Genomic DNA, 18697 nt, shown 5'->3' on the forward strand with positions numbered 1-18697 from the left:
CTAAGGATAACCGTAGAACATACTTCATAGAGTCATAGTGACAGTTAAAGGAGTGACGTCAGGAAAGCACTCAGCACACTGCTTAACAGTTACCGGCTCGTGTTACCAGCCAAGTCCTCCCTTTCTCCTTTCACAAAACCTGGAAATGTTATCCCAGCAATGCAGAGGTTGTAAACAGGTGGCCTTGTCAGAGGCGTTCTGTTTGGCCAGCCCCTTGTTTTAAAGTACTTCGTTGCCAACATTTCAGAGACAAGAGATTCACATAGAAATACCATTTCCAGCTTCTCTTGTAACTGCTGCTCTGTGCCAGTGTTATCAAAGGCCAGCGAGAGTTACAGCACTCAGGGATGATTTTCATTTAAAGAAGTGAGTACCTCACACCCCATGAAGAAATAAAGGAGCCAACTGGATGGCCAGAACTATACAAATCCAGGTCCCATGTTTGCCAGTGCTCCTGTAACAAAGGATCATGTAAACCAGGTGACTTAAACAACAGAGCATATTGTCTCACAGCTCCGGAAGCTGTAAGTCCAGGATGAAGGGTTTCCCTCCAAAGGCGCTAGGGGCAAAGGTGTTCCAGGCCCCTGTCCCAGTTCCGGTGGTTCCTTGGCATGTGGTGGCATCAGCCTGGTCCCTGGTGCCCTCCCTGTGCGTGTGTCTCTGTGTCAAATTCCCCCTTTTATACATAAACATCAGTCATGTTGGAGCAGGGCCTGCTCTGCCGCAGCACGGCCTTGTCTGAACTAATTCCATCGGCAACAACCCTACTCCAAGTAAGGTCACGTTCTGAGGTACTAAGGGTTAGGGCTTCAATATAAAAATTGGGGGGAGCACAATTCAACCCATAAAGCCGTCTCTGCCAGCCTCTCCCAGGCTTCCTGAAGGGACAAACTCTCTGACTCATTGTCATTTTATCTTCAGTGGCTTGGCAGAAAAAGGTCTTCTCCTAGAAATGAAAATGAACCAAGTCAGGCTGTTGCTCATCACTAACCTGTTCAGTTACACACATGGGTTTCCTGATGGGTCGCTTTAATCAGTAAATGCCCCAAGGCAAATGGAGCCTCATCCATGCCCACAGAAATTCATTACTAATTCAGTAATTCATTAGGCCATGACACAAATACACACTGAGTGCCAACCATGTGCTGAGAGATGTCCAAGGAGAAAAGATCAGGTTGTCAGTCCTCAGGGATTAGAGTGGGGGTCAGAGAAGCAAGCAATAGCAAGACAATGGAACTGTTGCTTTGAAGGAGGAGCACAGTAGAGGCAAAGAGTCACCAGGAGGAAGGTGAGGGGGCCATAGGAAGCCCCTCTGAGGAGGTGGCCTCTGAGCTGAGCTGCAGAATGAAGAGTGACAGTAGGGATGCACACTGGGAGTCCCCAGGAGAGGTGAGTCTGTCCAAAGACATGGAGAGCAGGCATCTGGGGTAGACATACAAGGTTCTGGCATTTGGAAACATGTTGGACAAGTATTTTTTTTTTGGCTGTCTGTCCACCCCCCAGCCCCCTTCTTTTAGAGGAAATCACTTGTGTGAGTATTTATTAGTGAGCAGCACAGCCCTGCCTCCCACTATGGAAACTATAGAAGCCGCATTGACACCAGTAATTTCAGCAGGGAAAATGTAATATAAATGATTAACAAGTTAGTACTAAAAGGAAAGGAAAAGGGAACTCTTAAGGAAAACACAAACGGCAAACACACAGCTCCCTCAATTTCCTCTCTTTGAGAGTACTTGGGGAGGGAACTAAGAACTTGAGAAAGCAGCACCCAGGCTGATTTACACCTTGCTGGGCTGGGTGGATATAACTGCAGCCTGTGCTGCTGGGGAAATTCACTGGGATGGGGTGCAGGAAGCTGGTGCTGGTGCACAGCAAGTGCCTGCCTGGCTGCCGAAGCTGGTTCACAAGAAGCTTCCCACGTAGGTATCAGCAAAACTCCCTAGAGTGAGTGCCACCAGACTCCTACACACTGCTGAAGGCCCCAACAGAGAAGGAAAACCACACACCAGAGACACCCCTTTCCCTTATGCCTTGAGGTGCATCTCCAGCACCTTAAAAAGCCTAACTTTGCACCAGCTGCAAAACAGAAATATTCTCAGGGTCCAGCTCTGGAATCTCAAAACTGGGCAAAAAAGAGTGGATTTGAAGCTGAAGGAAATTCTCCTCTTCCCAGCTCCCAGTGCTCAGCTGAAGCGTGGAAAAGCATGCATCCCAGGGCAAATCAGCTTGGCCAAGATGAATGCAGTTTCAGTGATGCCCCGTCCAGGACTCAGCCACAGCAGTGGGGTTTGGATGAACAGTTTCTGCTTTGAAAAAGCAAAGGTTATCTGTGATGCTTCCTGTTCTTATCCCTCTGGTCCTCTAGCCTCTTGTCTGTTCCTCAAATCCCCCATTTCCTTCCAGTAAAGCCCTTTCCTGCTGAAGCAGAAGTGAGACAGTCTTCTGTTGCTTGCACTCAGGGACCCTGATAGATACAGAGGAGCTGAGTAGTGAGGAGACGAGGCTAGACAGACGCGCAGAGGCCTGACAGACAGCCCTGTGTGCCTGGGAGGCCAGCCAGCTGGTGGAGGCACCACCACCAGGAGAGTGCTCCAGAGGGGAAGCAATAAATTCCCCATTTCTGAGAAGTGACATTCTCTCATCAGTGTTCCCAGGCTTCTTTAACAAATAGCCCCATTTTAAAAACCAAAGTTGACTATTCTTTCTTCCTTGTAAGGTAATAGCAGAAGAGAATTTAAAGATACGGGGTTGCTAAACCAAGGGGAAAAACAAATTTGTTTGTACTGCTACTTCGATAATACTAAATTTCAACACACAACTATTTATGTGGACAACACCCAGGAAAAACTGGTGTTTTGCAAACAAAGAAAAAAATTACCTTTCAACTAATGAAACATTGAGATGCTTCAAAAATTTCTTTCCAGAATAATCTTGCCAGAAGAATCCACACAGTACAAGTGACACCAGGGGAATCTGAGTAAAACTGGTAGAGACACCAATGCCAATATCTTGTTTGTAGTAATGTGCTAGTGTTGCAAGATGTTACCACTGGGAGAAAGTGGATCAAGGTACACAGATTGTTCTGTATTATTTCTTACAACTGCATGAGAATCTACAGGTTGTCTTAATAAAAATGTCAATTAAAAAAAAATTTTTTAAAGAATCCATACACATAAAAGATTTATGAGGACAAAGTAGGAAGCAAAAATCTTTATTTAAAAAAAAATTCACATTAAAAACAGCAATTTCTAGTCAATAATATAAAGCATTTTAAATTAATTATTTGAAACTATGTACACTGTATAAGTAAACATTTGAAACTGTACAGATTTAAACAAATATTCATTTAGCAAACAAGTTAAATCACTATTACCTACTCAGCACTTGGAGTATTTCAGAAATAAAAGATTCAAAACACAAGAACAAGTGTTGCCAAGTATTTTTATCCTTAAGAACACGCTCTGCTCTCCATATCAAATCAGTCACAGTACTGTACAATAATCATGCCCTCATTTCTTTGGAAAGGCTATTAAAAATCAAATATACATATAATACACAAAACTGGTATTTTACAGTTTATTTCATTAAACATGTTTTAAAATAGTAAGTGGAAGTAAATTACAATCTTCCTAATTCATTCATTTCATATCAAAGAATATGGACCCTCTCTACATTCTACCTGCCCAAAACAGAGTATGAAGCTCTATCAAGCAACACCCATCACCAATTCAAACTGAGCTGAAACACAAGTCACCTGTTAAAAATGACAGACATCAGGATATGCAACCTACCTACACACTGCAGGAGCCTGCTTTCAGGGGACGGGAACGGCTACTACAGCTGCCTAGGATGAGGTCTGCTGGCTACACTCCAGAACTCTTATCAGTGGCCCATCTCTAGAAAGTGTTTGAATGACTCAAAATTCCTTTTAAACCAAAAAGCAGGACATATTTATTATAACATCAGAGGCAAAACCAATCCAATCAGAAAATAGGTGTTTGTAGGAAAACTCACAGACATGCATAATTTATCTGATAATCCCTGATATAGTGTGGTGGATTTTAAGGGGTGGGCCATCTTCATTCTTGTCTTTGTTAGCAAAATGTTTCCTGCTGTAGCAGGTCTGGAGGTCCACAAGGCTGGTGGTACACAGCAGTAAATGCATATTCCGGACATGACAGTGTTCACTATTCAAAGAACTACTAAAACCGAAGGCAGTGTACTGAATCCTGGTAACCTTAACCTTCATGCAAGAGCTACACTAATCAGGCTTCCCTGTCTCCTTTACGTACCAGGTTTAAGACACCTTAATTCGTACTTCCCACTCACAAACACTGACTATTGTATCATCAAGACTCTCATTAAAGATACTGCACGCACCTATTACGATGAGGCTTCAGCTCCCTGCTTTTGAACGTTCTGCACCTAAGCAATTCAAGGACTGCAGCAGATACTGGGACCTTACACGAGGTCCTTGCATCTTGAAACGACCTCACATCAAACACACAGAAAGATACCACCCTGAATTCCCAGGGAAGCAGAATGTGTTCTCAGAAGCATCCAATCTACTCCAAACTAAACTTCAATGTGATAGGAGAAACACTGTATTAAATAGAGTGTAGAAATAACATTTCTGGAAGTAAAAAAATAGTCCCTGTGGAATGCTCAGTGGTTAAAAGTGTTGCAGTGTTTCACGCTTTAACAAACCTTGCTCTTAGAAGCTTTCTAATTAGCTGTGTTTCTGCAAAGTTTTTCTTTGCCACTACCTACTGTAACCAGTTTTCATTGCACATCTTTTGCTAAGAACCATTTCACCGCTGCTTGCCACAGCTTCCTCTAAAAAACTTACATTTCTTGTGACCATTTAAATGAGGCAGTTATCACCACTCACACATTAATCTTTGGCATTTTGATGTTTTTAAAAGGGAAACACCAATCTTTTAACACTTGCTTGTATCTCATTCTGCAGTCAGCACTGAGCAGCACTCTTTTGTGGTTCTCATGGACATTCCCACATGTAAGTCCTGTGTCCTGCAGACTGCAAGACTCCTCGGTCCACTCCTACTGGGCACAACTAGACTGGCCTGGTTATTGAGAAACTGAGAGTAGGAGGTTCAGCTGAAAAGCAAAGTGAGAGGCCCTGTTAGTTCTGCTATGGAATACCATACTCAAAAAGTTGTTTAGACCCTCAAAAACAGAATGAGAGAAAAAGCTAAGATGTTCAAGAGACCAAAACAGTATAAACTGATTTCTGAAGCAGCCACTGGGCACTGAGTTCTGTGGAGGCCTGTGGGGAGTTACACTCGGTCACCAAACTTAGGCCCTCAACTCATTCAGAATCCAATGAACATGACAGAAACAACTACATACCCTACTGACTAGGGACAGAAATAGACCTAAATAATCAATTTCACCTTTTTCTAAGGCAGTATGTTTTGGGAGGACTAAGTGTAAGCTGAATTCTTTAAATGACCCTTTTGAATACACAACAGCAGGCACAACGAGGGGATTTCAGCTCACCTGACACTGACCATAGGAGGCCCTGCCCACCCTGCAATGGAGGGCCTGATGAGAGCCAGGCCCCCAGGAAACCCAGAGGAATCTGCCCTGGCGCCAGTGGGGGGCAGGGCAGCCTGCACACTGCAAGCCTGTCACCCAGGCCCTGGAGGAGACCTGAAGTTAAACGGCTCTGGAGTGAACTCTGCTATCAGTACAAACCGTCTGGTCATCAAAATCATCACCCTTTCCTCTTTTTTGTGTTTCCAGGGAGAGGGGACACAAAATCACCTGTTTTTCCTGCCAAAAATAAAAAACCTGAATCTAATCATGAGGAAACAGACAATACCAAATTGAGGGAAGTTTTACAAAATAACTGGCTGTGAAGATCAAGAAAGCCAAACAAGGCCCAACCCTCGGCCTTCTCTCCTTTTGCCAGGACTGGGCCCCCGCACACTTTGTAGATTGTAATAGAGGCTCCACCTCCAGCTGCTCCGGTGAGTCCATCCTCCCTCTCTACTCGCAGACATTTTTCCAGCATCAATTTTCCCCATTTTTGATCTTCCCCATGAACATATAAATATGCATTTGCCTGTTTTTAAAAAGGGAAGGAGAGTCCAAAACAAATGAAAATAGTTATCTGTGGGGGAGGAAGTAAAAGGCTGGGGGTGCTGGAAAGGAAAGCAAGACTTCCCAATTTACCTTCTTCTTTAATTCTGACTTGGGAACCATGTGTTTTATACAATGAAAAAACAATATTTAATCAAAATGCACAAAAAAGTGTCCAAATATTGAAAAGAAATGTAACTATGTATCAAGTTAATAGAATAATCACACAAAATATAATTACTTAAAATGATTTTTAAAAAAATATTTTAACTGGATAACCCTATAACTACAGTGATAGCTTTTAAAAATATGACCCAAATATCACCACAAAGGAATATAGCCATAAAAAAGAATGAAGTTGTGGCACATCCTACAACATGGATGAGTCTTGAAAACATTATGCAAAGAGAAAGCAGCCAGTCATAAAAGGCCATGTATGGTATGATTCAACTTAATGAAATGTCCAGGACAGGCAAATCCACAGAAGTGACAAGTAGATTAGCAGAAGGGGGGAGTGGGGAACCTGCTAATGGAGACAGGTGTGCTTTTGCAGGGGAGATGGAAATGTTCTGGCGTTAGATAGTGGGGATGGTTGCATAACTTAATGACTATACTATAAACCACTGAACTGATCACTTTAAAAGGCTAAATTTTATGGTACACAAATTGTATCTCAATTAAAAAAATGACCCATTTCTCTTCCAGGTACAGCCCATCTTTTCTCTCCCAATGTAGTAAAACTCAAACCATTTACGCACACTCACTGCCTGAGTCTCTCTGAGTCTCCACCCAATCCAATCAGGCTCTCACCAACTTTTCCACTCTTCCCCAAATTCTCTAGTTCTTACCGTATACTAAGCCCCTAAACTATACTAAAGACTGGAAATAAAATATCCTCCATAGCAGCACCCTACTCCTAATACTTAATAGGTGCTCAATAAAAACTTGCTGACTGAATTGAATAAATGAATGATGGTAAATACAGACTTAGCTCCAGATTCAGTTGTTTAAACTTAGGAAGAAGAGAGAAAACAGAAGCACTTCAAACATCTATTGCAGAGCCTAAAATAACTTTCCTTTTTTTTCTGAAATGTGGCATTTTATCACATATGCTGCAAAACAAAACTATTCAGCAACCTCAACACCACTATTTGAATCTTACACAAGCAGTTCATTCATCTTAAACACTGCAACTTTCAGTATCATAAAGAATTAAAGAGCAACCGAAAATTCTAAATCCATCACCAAAAATGTGAGAGGGCAATTCATTGTTTCAATTCTTGCTCATCAGAATAAAATGATGTACAATTTTTAAAATTAAAATTAAAAACATGGGATCAGTTTTGGAGCCAAGATGGTGGTGTGAGTAGGGCAGCGAAAATCTCCCCCCAAACCATATATATTTCTGAAAATATAACAAATACAACTATTCCTAAAAGAGAGACCAGAAGATACAGCACAACAGCCAGGCTACATCTACATCTGTGAGAACCCAGCGTCTCATGAAGGGGGTAAGATACAAGCCCCAGCCCGGCGGGACCCGAGCGCCCCTCACCCCAGCTCCCCGGCGGGAGGAAAGGAGTCAGAGCAGGGAGGGAGAGGGAGCCCAGGACAGCTAAATAGCCAGCTTTAGGCATGCACACGCAGAGTGCAGACACACAGTGCATGGTGTGCTGGATACTAGGGAAAAGGAACAGTAAAACCTGCAAGCGGGTCCCCGCAGCCAGCGTACCTGGGACAAAAGAAAATTGAGTGCCTTTTGAAAGTCCTAAAGGGACAGGGGCCTCACAACTGGATGGAAGCGTCCCGGCACACTCAGCCTAGCAGCTGGGAATCATGGGGAACTCCGGGCACCGTAACCCCCTGAGAGGCAGCACAGCTCTGAGGCCTCTCATGGCAATAAACAGCCACCCACCCATTCCCACTCCAGCGTGGCCCCGCCATAGCACTAAGTACATATCTTTCAATAATCACCCTAAATGTAAATGGACTGAATGCACCAATCAAAAGACACAGAGTAACAGAATGAATAAAAAAGCAAGGCCCATCTATATGCTGCTTACAAGAGACTCACCTCAAACCCAAAGACATACACAGACTAAAAGTCAAGGGATGGAAAAAGATATTTCATGCAAACAACAGAGAGAAAAAGCGGGTGCTGCAGTACTAGTATCAGACAAAATAGACTTCAAAACAAAGAAAGTAACAAGAGATAAAGAAGGACACTACATAATGATAAAGGGCTCAGTCCCACAAGAGGATATAACCATTCTAAATATATATGCACCCAACACAGGAGCACCAGCATATGTGAAACAAATACTAACAGAACTAAAGGAGGAAATAGAATGCAATGCATTCATTTTAGGAGACATCAACACACCACTCACTCCAAAGGACAGATCCAACAGACAGAAAATAAATAAGGACACAGACGCACTGAACAACACACTAGAACACATGGACCTAATAGACATCTACAGAACTCTACATCCAAAAGCAGCAGGATACACATTCTTCTCAAGTGCACATGGAACATTTTCCAGAATAGACCACAAATTAGGCCACATAAAGAGCCTCAGTAAATTCAAAAAGATTGAAATTCTACCAACCAACTTCTTGGACCACAAAGGGATAAAACTAGAAATAAATTGTACAAAGAAAGCAAAAAGGCTCACAAACACATGGAGGCTTAACAACATGCTCCTAAATAATCAATGGATAAACAACCAAATTAAAATGGAGATCAAGCAATATATGGAGACAAATGACAACAACAACACAAAGCCCCAACTTCTGTGGGACGCAGCAAGAGCAGTCTTAAGAGGAAAGTATATAGCAATCCAGGCATATTAAAAGAAGGAGGAGCAATCCCAAATGAATAGTCTAAAGTCACAATTATTGAAATTGGAAAAAGAAAAACAAATGAGGCCTAAAGTCAGCAGAAAGAGGGACATAATAAAGATTAGAGAAGAAATAAATAAAATTGAGAATAAAACAATAGAAAAAAATCAATGAAACCAAGAGCTGGTTCTTTGAGAAAACAAAAATAGATAAACCCCAAGCCAGACTTATTAAGAGAAAAAGAGAATCAACACACATCAACAGAATCAGAAATGAGAAAGGAAAAATCATGACGGACCCCACAGAAATACAAACAATTATTAGAGAATACTATGAAAACCTATATGCTATGCTAGCAAGCTGGAAAACCTAGAAGAAATGGACAACTTCCTAGAAAAATACAACCTTCTGAGACTGACCAAGGAAAAAACAGAAAGTCTAAACAGACCAATTACCAGCAAAGAAATTGAAGTGGTAATCAAAAAACTACCCAAGAAAAAACTACCGGGGTCAGATGGATTTACCATGAAATTTTATCAGACATACAGAGAAGACATAATACCCATTCTCCTTAAAGTTTTCCAAAAAATAGAAGAGGAGGGAATACTTCCAAACTCATTCTATACAGCCAGCATCACCCTAATACCAAAACCAGGCAAAGACTCCATCAAAAAAGAAAATTACAGACCAATATCCCTGATGAATATAGATGCAAAAATACCCAACAAAATATAAGCAAACTGAATTCAAAAATACATCTAGAGGATCATACACCATGACCAAGTGGGATTCATCTCAGGGATGCAAGGATGGTACAACATTCGAAAATCCATTAACATCATCCACCACATCAACAAAAAGAAGGACAAAAACGACATGATCATCTCCATAGATGCTGAAAAAGCATTCGACAAAATTCAACATCCATTCATGATAAAAACTCTCAACACAATGGGTATAGAGGGCAAGTACCTCAACATAATAAAGGCCATATATGATAAACCCACAGCCAACATCATACTGAACAGCGAGAAGCTGAAAGTTTTCCTCTAAGATCGGGAACTAGACAGGGATGCCCACTCTCTCCACTGTTATTTAACATAGTACTGGAGGTCCTAGCCACGGCAATCAGACAAAATAAAGAAATACAAGGAATCCAGATTGGTAAAGAAGAAGTTAAACTGTCACTATTTGCAGATGACATGATACTGTACATAAAAAACCCTAAAGACTCCACCCCAAAACTACTAGAACTGATATCGGAATACAGCAAAGTTGCAGGATACAAAATCAACACACAGAAATCTGTGGCTTTCCTATACACTAACAATGAACCAACAGAAAGAGAAATCAGGAAAACAACTCCATTCACAATTGCATCCAAAAAAATAAAATACCTAGGAATAAACCTAACCAAAGAAGTGAAAGACTTATACTCTGAAAACTACAAGTCACTCTTAAGAGAAATTAAAGGGGACACTAACAGATGGAAACTCATCCCATGCTCGTGGCTAGGAAGAATTAATATCGTCAAAATGGCCATCCTGCCCAAAGCAATATACAGATTTGATGCAATCCCTATGAAACTACCAGCAACATTCTTCAATGAACTGGAACAAATAATTCAAAAATTCATATGGAAACACCAAAGACCCCGAATAGCCAAAGCAATCCTGAGAAAGAAGAATAAAGTAGGTGGGATCTCACTCCCCAACTTCAAGCTCTACTATAAAGCCATAGTAATCAAGACAATTTGGTACTGGCACAAGAGCAGAGCCACAGAACAATGGAACAGACTAGAGAATCCAGACATTAACCCAGACATATATGGTCAATTAATATTTGATAAAGGAGCCATGGACATACAATGGCGAAATGACAGTCTCTTCAACAGGTGGTGCTGGCAAAACTGGACAGCTACATGTAGGAGAATGAAACTGGACCATTGTCTAACCCCATATACAAAAGTAAACTCAAAATGGATCAAAGACCTGAATGTAAGTCATGAAACCATTAAACTCTTGGAAGAAAACATAGGCAAAAACCTCTTAGACATAAACATGAGTGACCTCTTCTTGAACATATCTCCCCGGGCAAGGAAAACAACAGCAAAAATGAGTAAGTGGGACTATATTAAGCTGAAAAGCTTCTGTACAGCAAAAGACACCATCAATAGAACAAGAAGGATCCCTACAGTATGGGAGAATATATTTGAAAATGACACATCCGATAAAGGCTTGACGTCCAGAATATATAAAGAGCTCACACGCCTCAACAAACAAAAAACAAATAACCCAATTAAAAAATGGGCAGAGGAACTGAACAGACAGTTCTCCGAAAAAGAAATTCAGATGGCCAACAGACACATGAAAAGATGCTCCACATCGCTAATTATCAGAGAAATGCAAATTAAAACTACAATGAGGTATCACCTCACACCAGTAAGGATCGCTGCCATCCAAAAGACAAACAACAACAAATGTTGGCGAGGATGTGGAGAAAGGGGAACCCTCCTACACTGCTGGTGGGAATGTAAGTTAGTTCAACCATTGTGGAAAGCAGTATGGAGGTACATCAAAATGCTCAAAACAGACTTACCATTTGACCCAGGAATTCCACTCCTAGGAATTTACCCTAAGAATGCAGCAATCAAGTTTGAGAAAGACAGATGCACCCCTATGTTTATTGCAGCACTATTTACAATAGCCAAGAATTGGAGGCAACCTAAATGTCCATCAATAGATGAATGGATAAAGAAGATGTGGTACATATACACAATGGAATACTACTCAGCCATAAGAAAAGGGCAAATCCAATCATTTGCAGCAACATGGATGGAGCTGGAGGGTATTATGCTCAGTGAAACAAGCCAAGCGGAGAAAGAGAAATACCAAATGATTTCACTTATCTGTGGAATATAAGAACAAAGGAAAAACTGAAGGAACAAAACAGCAGCAGAATCACAGAACTCAAGAATGGACTAACAGGTACCAAAGGGAAAGGGACTGGGGAGGATGGGTGGGTAGGGAGGGATAAGGGGGGGAGAAGTAGGGGGGTATTAAGATTAACATGCATGGGGGGGTAGGAGAAAAGGGAGGGCTATACAACACAGAGAAGGCAAGTAGTGATTCTACAACATTTTGCTATGCTGATGGACAGTGACTGTAAAGGGGTTTATAGGGGAGACCTGATATAGGGGAGAGCCTAGTAAACATAATATTCATCATGTAAGTGTAGATTAGTGATAACAAAAACAAAGCAAAAAAAAAAAAAAGGGCAGTTCCTCTGTGGTAACCTCCAACGAGTTCTACACAAGGGTATAAAGGGCATATAAAAGTGTAGGCAAAGGGTCTGTTTGTGTTTATACAGAGGATCAAAGCCTAATTGGGCTACCCCGAAAATGAACTAAGATACGATATGAAAAAGAACTTCCAACATCTGCACTCTCTGGAAGACTCATGCCAGAAGATGATCATCAAAAAACCCCAACAAATATCCACGCACTGCTACAGCTGTAGATGCACTCATCCCACCAGTTCCTGGACTTGCCATGGGAATGAGGAAGGAGATATCTAAGCTGACCTGTGCATACAGTAAAACAACAAATTTGACTGGATCTATACTGTTGGAACTCAACCAAGAATTTGGAGAAGTGCAAATTGTAGCACTCCAAAGTCTTACAACTACAGACTATTTACTGTTAAAAGAACATATGGCATGTGAACAGTCCCCAGGAATGGGTTGTTTTAATTTGTCTGATTTCTCTCAGACTGTTCAAGTTCAGTTGGACAATATCCACCATATCATAGATAAGTTTTCACAAATGCCTAAGGTGCCTAACTGGTTTTCTTGGTTTCACTGGAGATGGCTGGTAATTATAGATATGCTTTGGTTATGTAACTATACTCCTATTATGTTAATGTGTGTGCGCAATTTAAGTAGTAGCTTAAAACCTATACATGCTGAAGTTACTCTACAAGAAAATATGTCAAAGAAATAATCAATCTTCCCATGTTTTCTTCCGCCTGCTACTTCTATAGCTTTTCTTCTTCCTTCCTAATTACAACCCTTAAATAGAATTCGTGCCTCATATCAAATTTACCGACTATCATATTTCTTCCAAGTGGTAAAGATACCTCAAGACAAATGCTGGGCATAGAAGCCACAGGGCATAAATCTGCAAAGAATTAAAAAGCTAACCTTTTCAAACAATAAGGCTTCCCTCTCACTTACCAACTTCACATTTCCCTGTATGGCCCCGGAAGATGACTGGTTAGCCAGAGATGGGTAAGATTCCTCAAGGGAGGAACAACCTAAGACAGGCACAGTCGCAGGGGGGCCATCAGGTGAGAAACTGGGGATCAACAGAGGTGAGGCTTAGAACCTCACCCCCCCGTTCTGAGAGAAATCTTCTGCATACGTGGATGTTTTATTGCCCTGGTCTAGCTTGGATTAACACATAGTCTACAGGCACACACCTGATCATCTACATTTGCTCTCTTACAACACTAAACTATGTTTTCTACCTTTATCTTGTATCTACCTACCACTTCAGCATTTTATTAAAAATAGTAATAATAAAGAGAGAAATGTGGTATCCACATATAAATCAAGTATAAAAACCAAATGAGTATTCATATTTGAACTGACTGTTTATAGTTCATAATGCATGAGCAAAACCGAAAGTTTCTGTGATGACTGCCCTTGTGATGTTCACCATGTGAGTTATTCACTATGTAAGAATTTGTTCTCCATGTAAGAACTTGTTTGTTATGCCTCAGAAGATTGGAGACTGACGAAAATTAGGCTTGGGGTGGATTAATGATTGTGCATTGAGCATTGACTCCCCTATACAGAATTTTATTGTCTTTAACAACTATTTGATCAATAAATATGAGAGATGCCCTCACAAAAAAACAAAAAAACAAAAAAAAAAAAAAGGACAGACTTCCAATGTAAAATAAATAAGTAACCGGGATGTAATGTATAGCATAAGGAATATAGTCAATATATTGTAACAGCTTGGTAGGGTGATAGCTGGAACCTAGAATTATGTATATAAATGTTTTACCACTGTGTTGTACACTTGAAACTAATGTAATGTAATACTGTGCATCAACTACCCTTCAATAAAAAATAATTATTTAAAAAAAAAAAAAAAACCCTAAAGACTCCACTCCAAAACTACTAGAACTGATATCGGAATACAGCAAGGTTGCAGGATACAAATTTAATCACAGAAATCTGTGGCTTTCCTATACACTAACAATGAACTAACAGAAAGAGAAATCAGGAAAACAATCCCATTCACAATTGCATCAAAAAGAATAAAATACCCAGGAATAAACCTAATCAAGGAAGTGAAAGAACTATACCCTGAAAACTACAGGACACTCTTAAGAGAAATAAAAGAGGACACTAACAAATGGAAACTCATCCCATGCTCTTGGCTAGGAAGAATTAATATTGACAAAATGGCCATCCTGCCCAAAGCAATCTACAGATTCAATGCAATCCATATCAAATTACCAACAGCATTCTTCAATGAACTGGCACAAATAGTTCAAAAATTAATATGGAACCACCTAAGACCCTGAATAGCCAAAGCAATCCTGAGAAGGAAGAATAAAGTGGGGGGAATCTCGCTCCCCAACTTCAAGCTCTACTACAAAGCCACAGTAATCAAGACTATCTGGTACTGGCACAAGAACAGAGCCACAGACCAGTGGAACAGAATAGAGACTCCAGACATTAACCCAAACACATATGGTCAATTAATATATGATAAAGGAGCCATGGACATACAATGGGGAAATGACAGTCTCTTCAACAGTTGGTGTTGGCAAAACTGGATAGCCACATGTAAGAGAATGAAACTGGATCACTGTCTAACCCCATACACAAAAGTAAACTCCAAATGGATCAAATACCTGAATGTAAGTCATGAAACCATAAAACTCTTAGAAAAAAAAAACAGGCAAAAATCTCTTGGACATAAACATGAGCAACTTCTTCATGAACATATCTCCCCAGGCAAGGGAAACAAAACTAAAAATGAACAAGTGGGACTATACCAAGCTGAAAAGCTTCTGTACAGCAAAGGACACCATCAGTAGAACAAAAAGGTATCCTACAGTATGGGAGAATATATTCATAAATGACAGATCCAATAAAGGGTTGACATCCAAAATATATAAAGAGCTCACGCACATCAACAAACAAAAAGCAAATAATCCAATTTAAAAATGATCAGAAGAGCTGAACAGACAGTTCTCCAAAGAAGAAATTCAGACGGCCAACAGACACATGAAAAGATGCTCCACATCACTTGTCATCAGAGAAATGCAAATTAAAATCACAATGAGATATCACCTCACACCAGTAAGGATCACCACCATCCAAAAGACAAACAACAACAAATGTTGGCAAGGTTGTAGAGAAGGGGGAACCCTCCTACACTGCTCGTGGGAATGTAAATTAGTTCAACCATTGTGGAAAGCAGTATGGAGGTTCCTCAGAAAGCTCAAAATAGAAATACCATTTGACCCAGGAATTCCACTTCTAGGAATTTACCCTAAGAATGCAGCAGCCCAGTTTGAAAAAGACAGATGCACCCCTATGTTTATCACAGCACTATTTACAAAGCCAGGAAATGGAAGCAACGTAAGTGTCCATCAGTAGATGAATGGAGAAAGAAGATGTGGTACATATACACAGTGGAATATTATTCAGCCATAAGAAGAAAACAAATCCTACCATTTGCAACAACATGGATGGAGCTAGATGGTATTATGCTCAGTGAAATAAGCCAGGTGGAGAAAGAGAAGTAACAAATGATTTCACTCATATGTGGAGTATAAGAACAAAGAAAAAACTGAAGGAACAAAACAGCAGTAGAATCACAGAACCCAAGAATGGACTAACAGTTACCAAAGGGAAAGGGACTGGGGAGGATGGGTGGGAAGGGAAGGATAAGGGTGGGGGGTACAAAGGGGGCATTACAATTAGCATCTGTAATGTGGGGAGAGGCACGGAGAGGGCTGTGCAACACAGAAAAGACAAGTAGTGATTCTACAGCATCTTATTACACTGATGGACAGTTACTGTAATGGGGCTTGTGGGGGTGACTTGGTGAAGCGGGGAGTCTAGTAAACATACTGTTCTTCATGTAATTGTAGATTAATTATACCAAAATAAATAAATTAAAAAAAATTAAAGACATGGTTACTCAAAGACATTATCTACTCAAGTAAAATAACCAAGAGGAAATAAAAGTTATGAGGATCTTTAGAGTACAGATTACCTGTTCCATAGAAGGACAAGCAATGATCTGGATATCTTCAGGGCTGAATTCTTCCTTTAACAAAACATGGAACTTCTGGAAAGCTTGCTGAATATTATTCTTAGAAAAAAGAAGAAGCAATCAAATGAGTCACTGAAAACATGCAGTCATCTTAAGCATGAAGCACTAATAAAGTTAAATCTTAGATGATATTTGCCAAAATGAGTGGAAGAAATTTATCTTTTGTGGGCTTACTGAAAGCAAATATATAATTTGCAATGAATATTTCACATGCTAATACAACCCAATTAACACATCAGATAATACCTCCTGGAAAAACTCAACTCTGGCAAGCTCTGTCCCCCATAAAAGAATATTGAGTCTTCAGCAGCAGTTTCTTACGTAAAAGATAATAAAGTTCCCAGACACACAAAATGTACTTTAAAAATCAACCAACACTGGGGTAAAGATGTGAGCTCAACATAGAGCTGCAAGTTATGAGTACTAAATTTGCTCTGAAATTTAATCCCTTGATGGGTTCTAGAAGCCATTTATTTCTACTGCTCACCAGTAACATAGGGCATAATTCCTGAAATGCTGCTTTCTCAAGTACTACGCAACATCCAGTGTGAGGGTCTGGTTATTTATTTTTTTACTTTAAGATGAAAATTACCTTGGTGCCAAAGGTAACACAGAGAACTTAAGACAAAGTGAAGATGGAGGGAAAAAAAAAAACGGACACAGGCTTTGTAAGCCTTTCAAGAATCACAGTGATTATTAACCAAGCTAATTCAAATAGTACACCAGCATTTTAAAATATCTCTAGGAAGAGGAAAACAGCAGACAAGGCAAGAACACTTGAAGAGATGGGTCAACATTCAAATAAATTATCAGAGTACTCACCCTAACAGGTTTAAACAAGATGAACTCTGTATCTTTATTGGATAGGTACAATGACATACTTCTCAATGTCCCAGGCAGCTTAGCTTTTATTGTCTTGTAGGCACTTGTCACAAGGTCACTGACCTTTGCTGGAAAGAAATTAACCTTGTTAGTCTCACAAAAAAGAGAGGAAACATTTTCACTTTAATTCAGAGTGGAATGAAGGGAGATCAAAACAACAAAAGACAAGACTTTTTATTTCCCCAAAGAATTCTTTCACTTCTCTTGCTTATTTATCAAGTTTAGTCATGAGCCCCATTTATTAAGGATCTACTAAATACAAAATTATAATCCCAGGGGCTAAGACAGCAAAAAAATCCCCCCAGCATGCTTCAGGACATTCACAGGGACTGTACTTATGGTACTCTTAGATTTTGGAGATAAGAGTTAAGGTAAAATAAAAAGTCACTTGCAGAGAGACACTAGTTGAACTAGTTCACAATGAATGAGCTTATTCATTTGCAGAACTGACTCACAGTAAGAGATGCTGTCTTATGAGATCATTCTTAAAATATCCACATATATTTAATAGGAACTAAAAATCCATTTGTTATATTCTTAAACTATATTATCAGAAAGGGAATAGAATTCCAGAAAATTGCAACTGAAATAACTATGTAGCCCAGATGTGCTGTCTGACAAGAAGTGCAAATGGAAAAGAAGAGCAGTCATCTGTATGAAGTATTTAAAAGAGGAAATTACCTAGAAAGCTACAAAGGAAAAGACAGATTAATACTTCCAAAGATGCTCAACGTCACTCCTAACTAAAGAAAAAAGCATATTGAAACAACTGAGGTATTTTGGGATTGGTAAAAATTACTAAAATTGTGAGTATCCACATTTGCAAGGGTGTAGGTAAACAGGCACCCACATCCACTGTGGACGGGAGCATAAACTGGTTGGTCCTCTTTGAAGGGATACTAGGCAATATCTAGTGAAAGAGTGAAAGTACACACACTCTTTCACTTAACGTTTCTATTGCTAGAATTTTACCTTAAGGATATACTCACAAAATACCAAGATAAGTATGGTGCAGGAACTTTTATTAAAGAGTATATGGAAAAACAAAAACTAAAAACTGTAAATATCCTTCAATAGAATCATTAAAGAAATTGTGCTGCAGTGATGAATTCTATAAATCCATTAAATAGAATGGGTAGAGCTAGATATGCTGGTATGGAAAGGGCTCCAAGGCACAGAGTAAGTTAAAAACGCAAGGAATATAGTATAATCTTATTTACATAACATTTTTAAAGCCCACATATGCTAGTATATATATAAACAGTTTTGAGAAAGAAACCATTAAGAGTGGTTACCTTTGAGAGAACTAGTTTGGAGGTAGAGAACATTTTTTTCATTTTATACTTTTCAAATTTTACACCATGTTAAAAAAAACATTTTTGTAATCGAGGTGGGTTGTGTTAAAGCAGGGTAAGAAAGAATCGATGCTCTCAAGAAGAAAGAACAAACAATCCAGGAACTACTTATTTTTCATAAAATAGATGAAAGTTCCTTTAAGATACT

At 39.8% G+C, this 18697-nt stretch overlaps 1 protein-coding gene across 4 annotated transcripts in view; it reads right to left on the reverse strand.

The window, feature by feature from the left end:
* COG3 (component of oligomeric golgi complex 3) overlaps positions 1–18697 on the reverse strand; it is a 141683-nt gene that overhangs the window by 66224 nt on the left and 56762 nt on the right. For 2 of the 4 annotated variants that reach the window (XM_057494635.1, XM_036889652.2), the window contains 3 exons: positions 17135–17262; positions 16253–16351; positions 3196–5118 (listed from right to left, as the gene is read on the reverse strand). In XM_057494635.1, the coding sequence (XP_057350618.1) occupies positions 5089–5118; positions 16253–16351; positions 17135–17262 (257 nt within the window). In that variant the 3' untranslated portion in view covers positions 3196–5088. Of the gene's footprint in view, positions 1–3195; positions 5119–16252; positions 16352–17134; positions 17263–18697 lie in introns of those variants that run through there. The other 2 variants (XM_057494634.1, XR_008994598.1) reach the window with 1 other exon arrangement.

The sequence above is a fragment of the Manis pentadactyla genome, chromosome 17 (genome assembly GCF_030020395.1).
Source record: "Manis pentadactyla isolate mManPen7 chromosome 17, mManPen7.hap1, whole genome shotgun sequence".
Classification (NCBI taxonomy): domain Eukaryota; kingdom Metazoa; phylum Chordata; class Mammalia; order Pholidota; family Manidae; genus Manis; species Manis pentadactyla.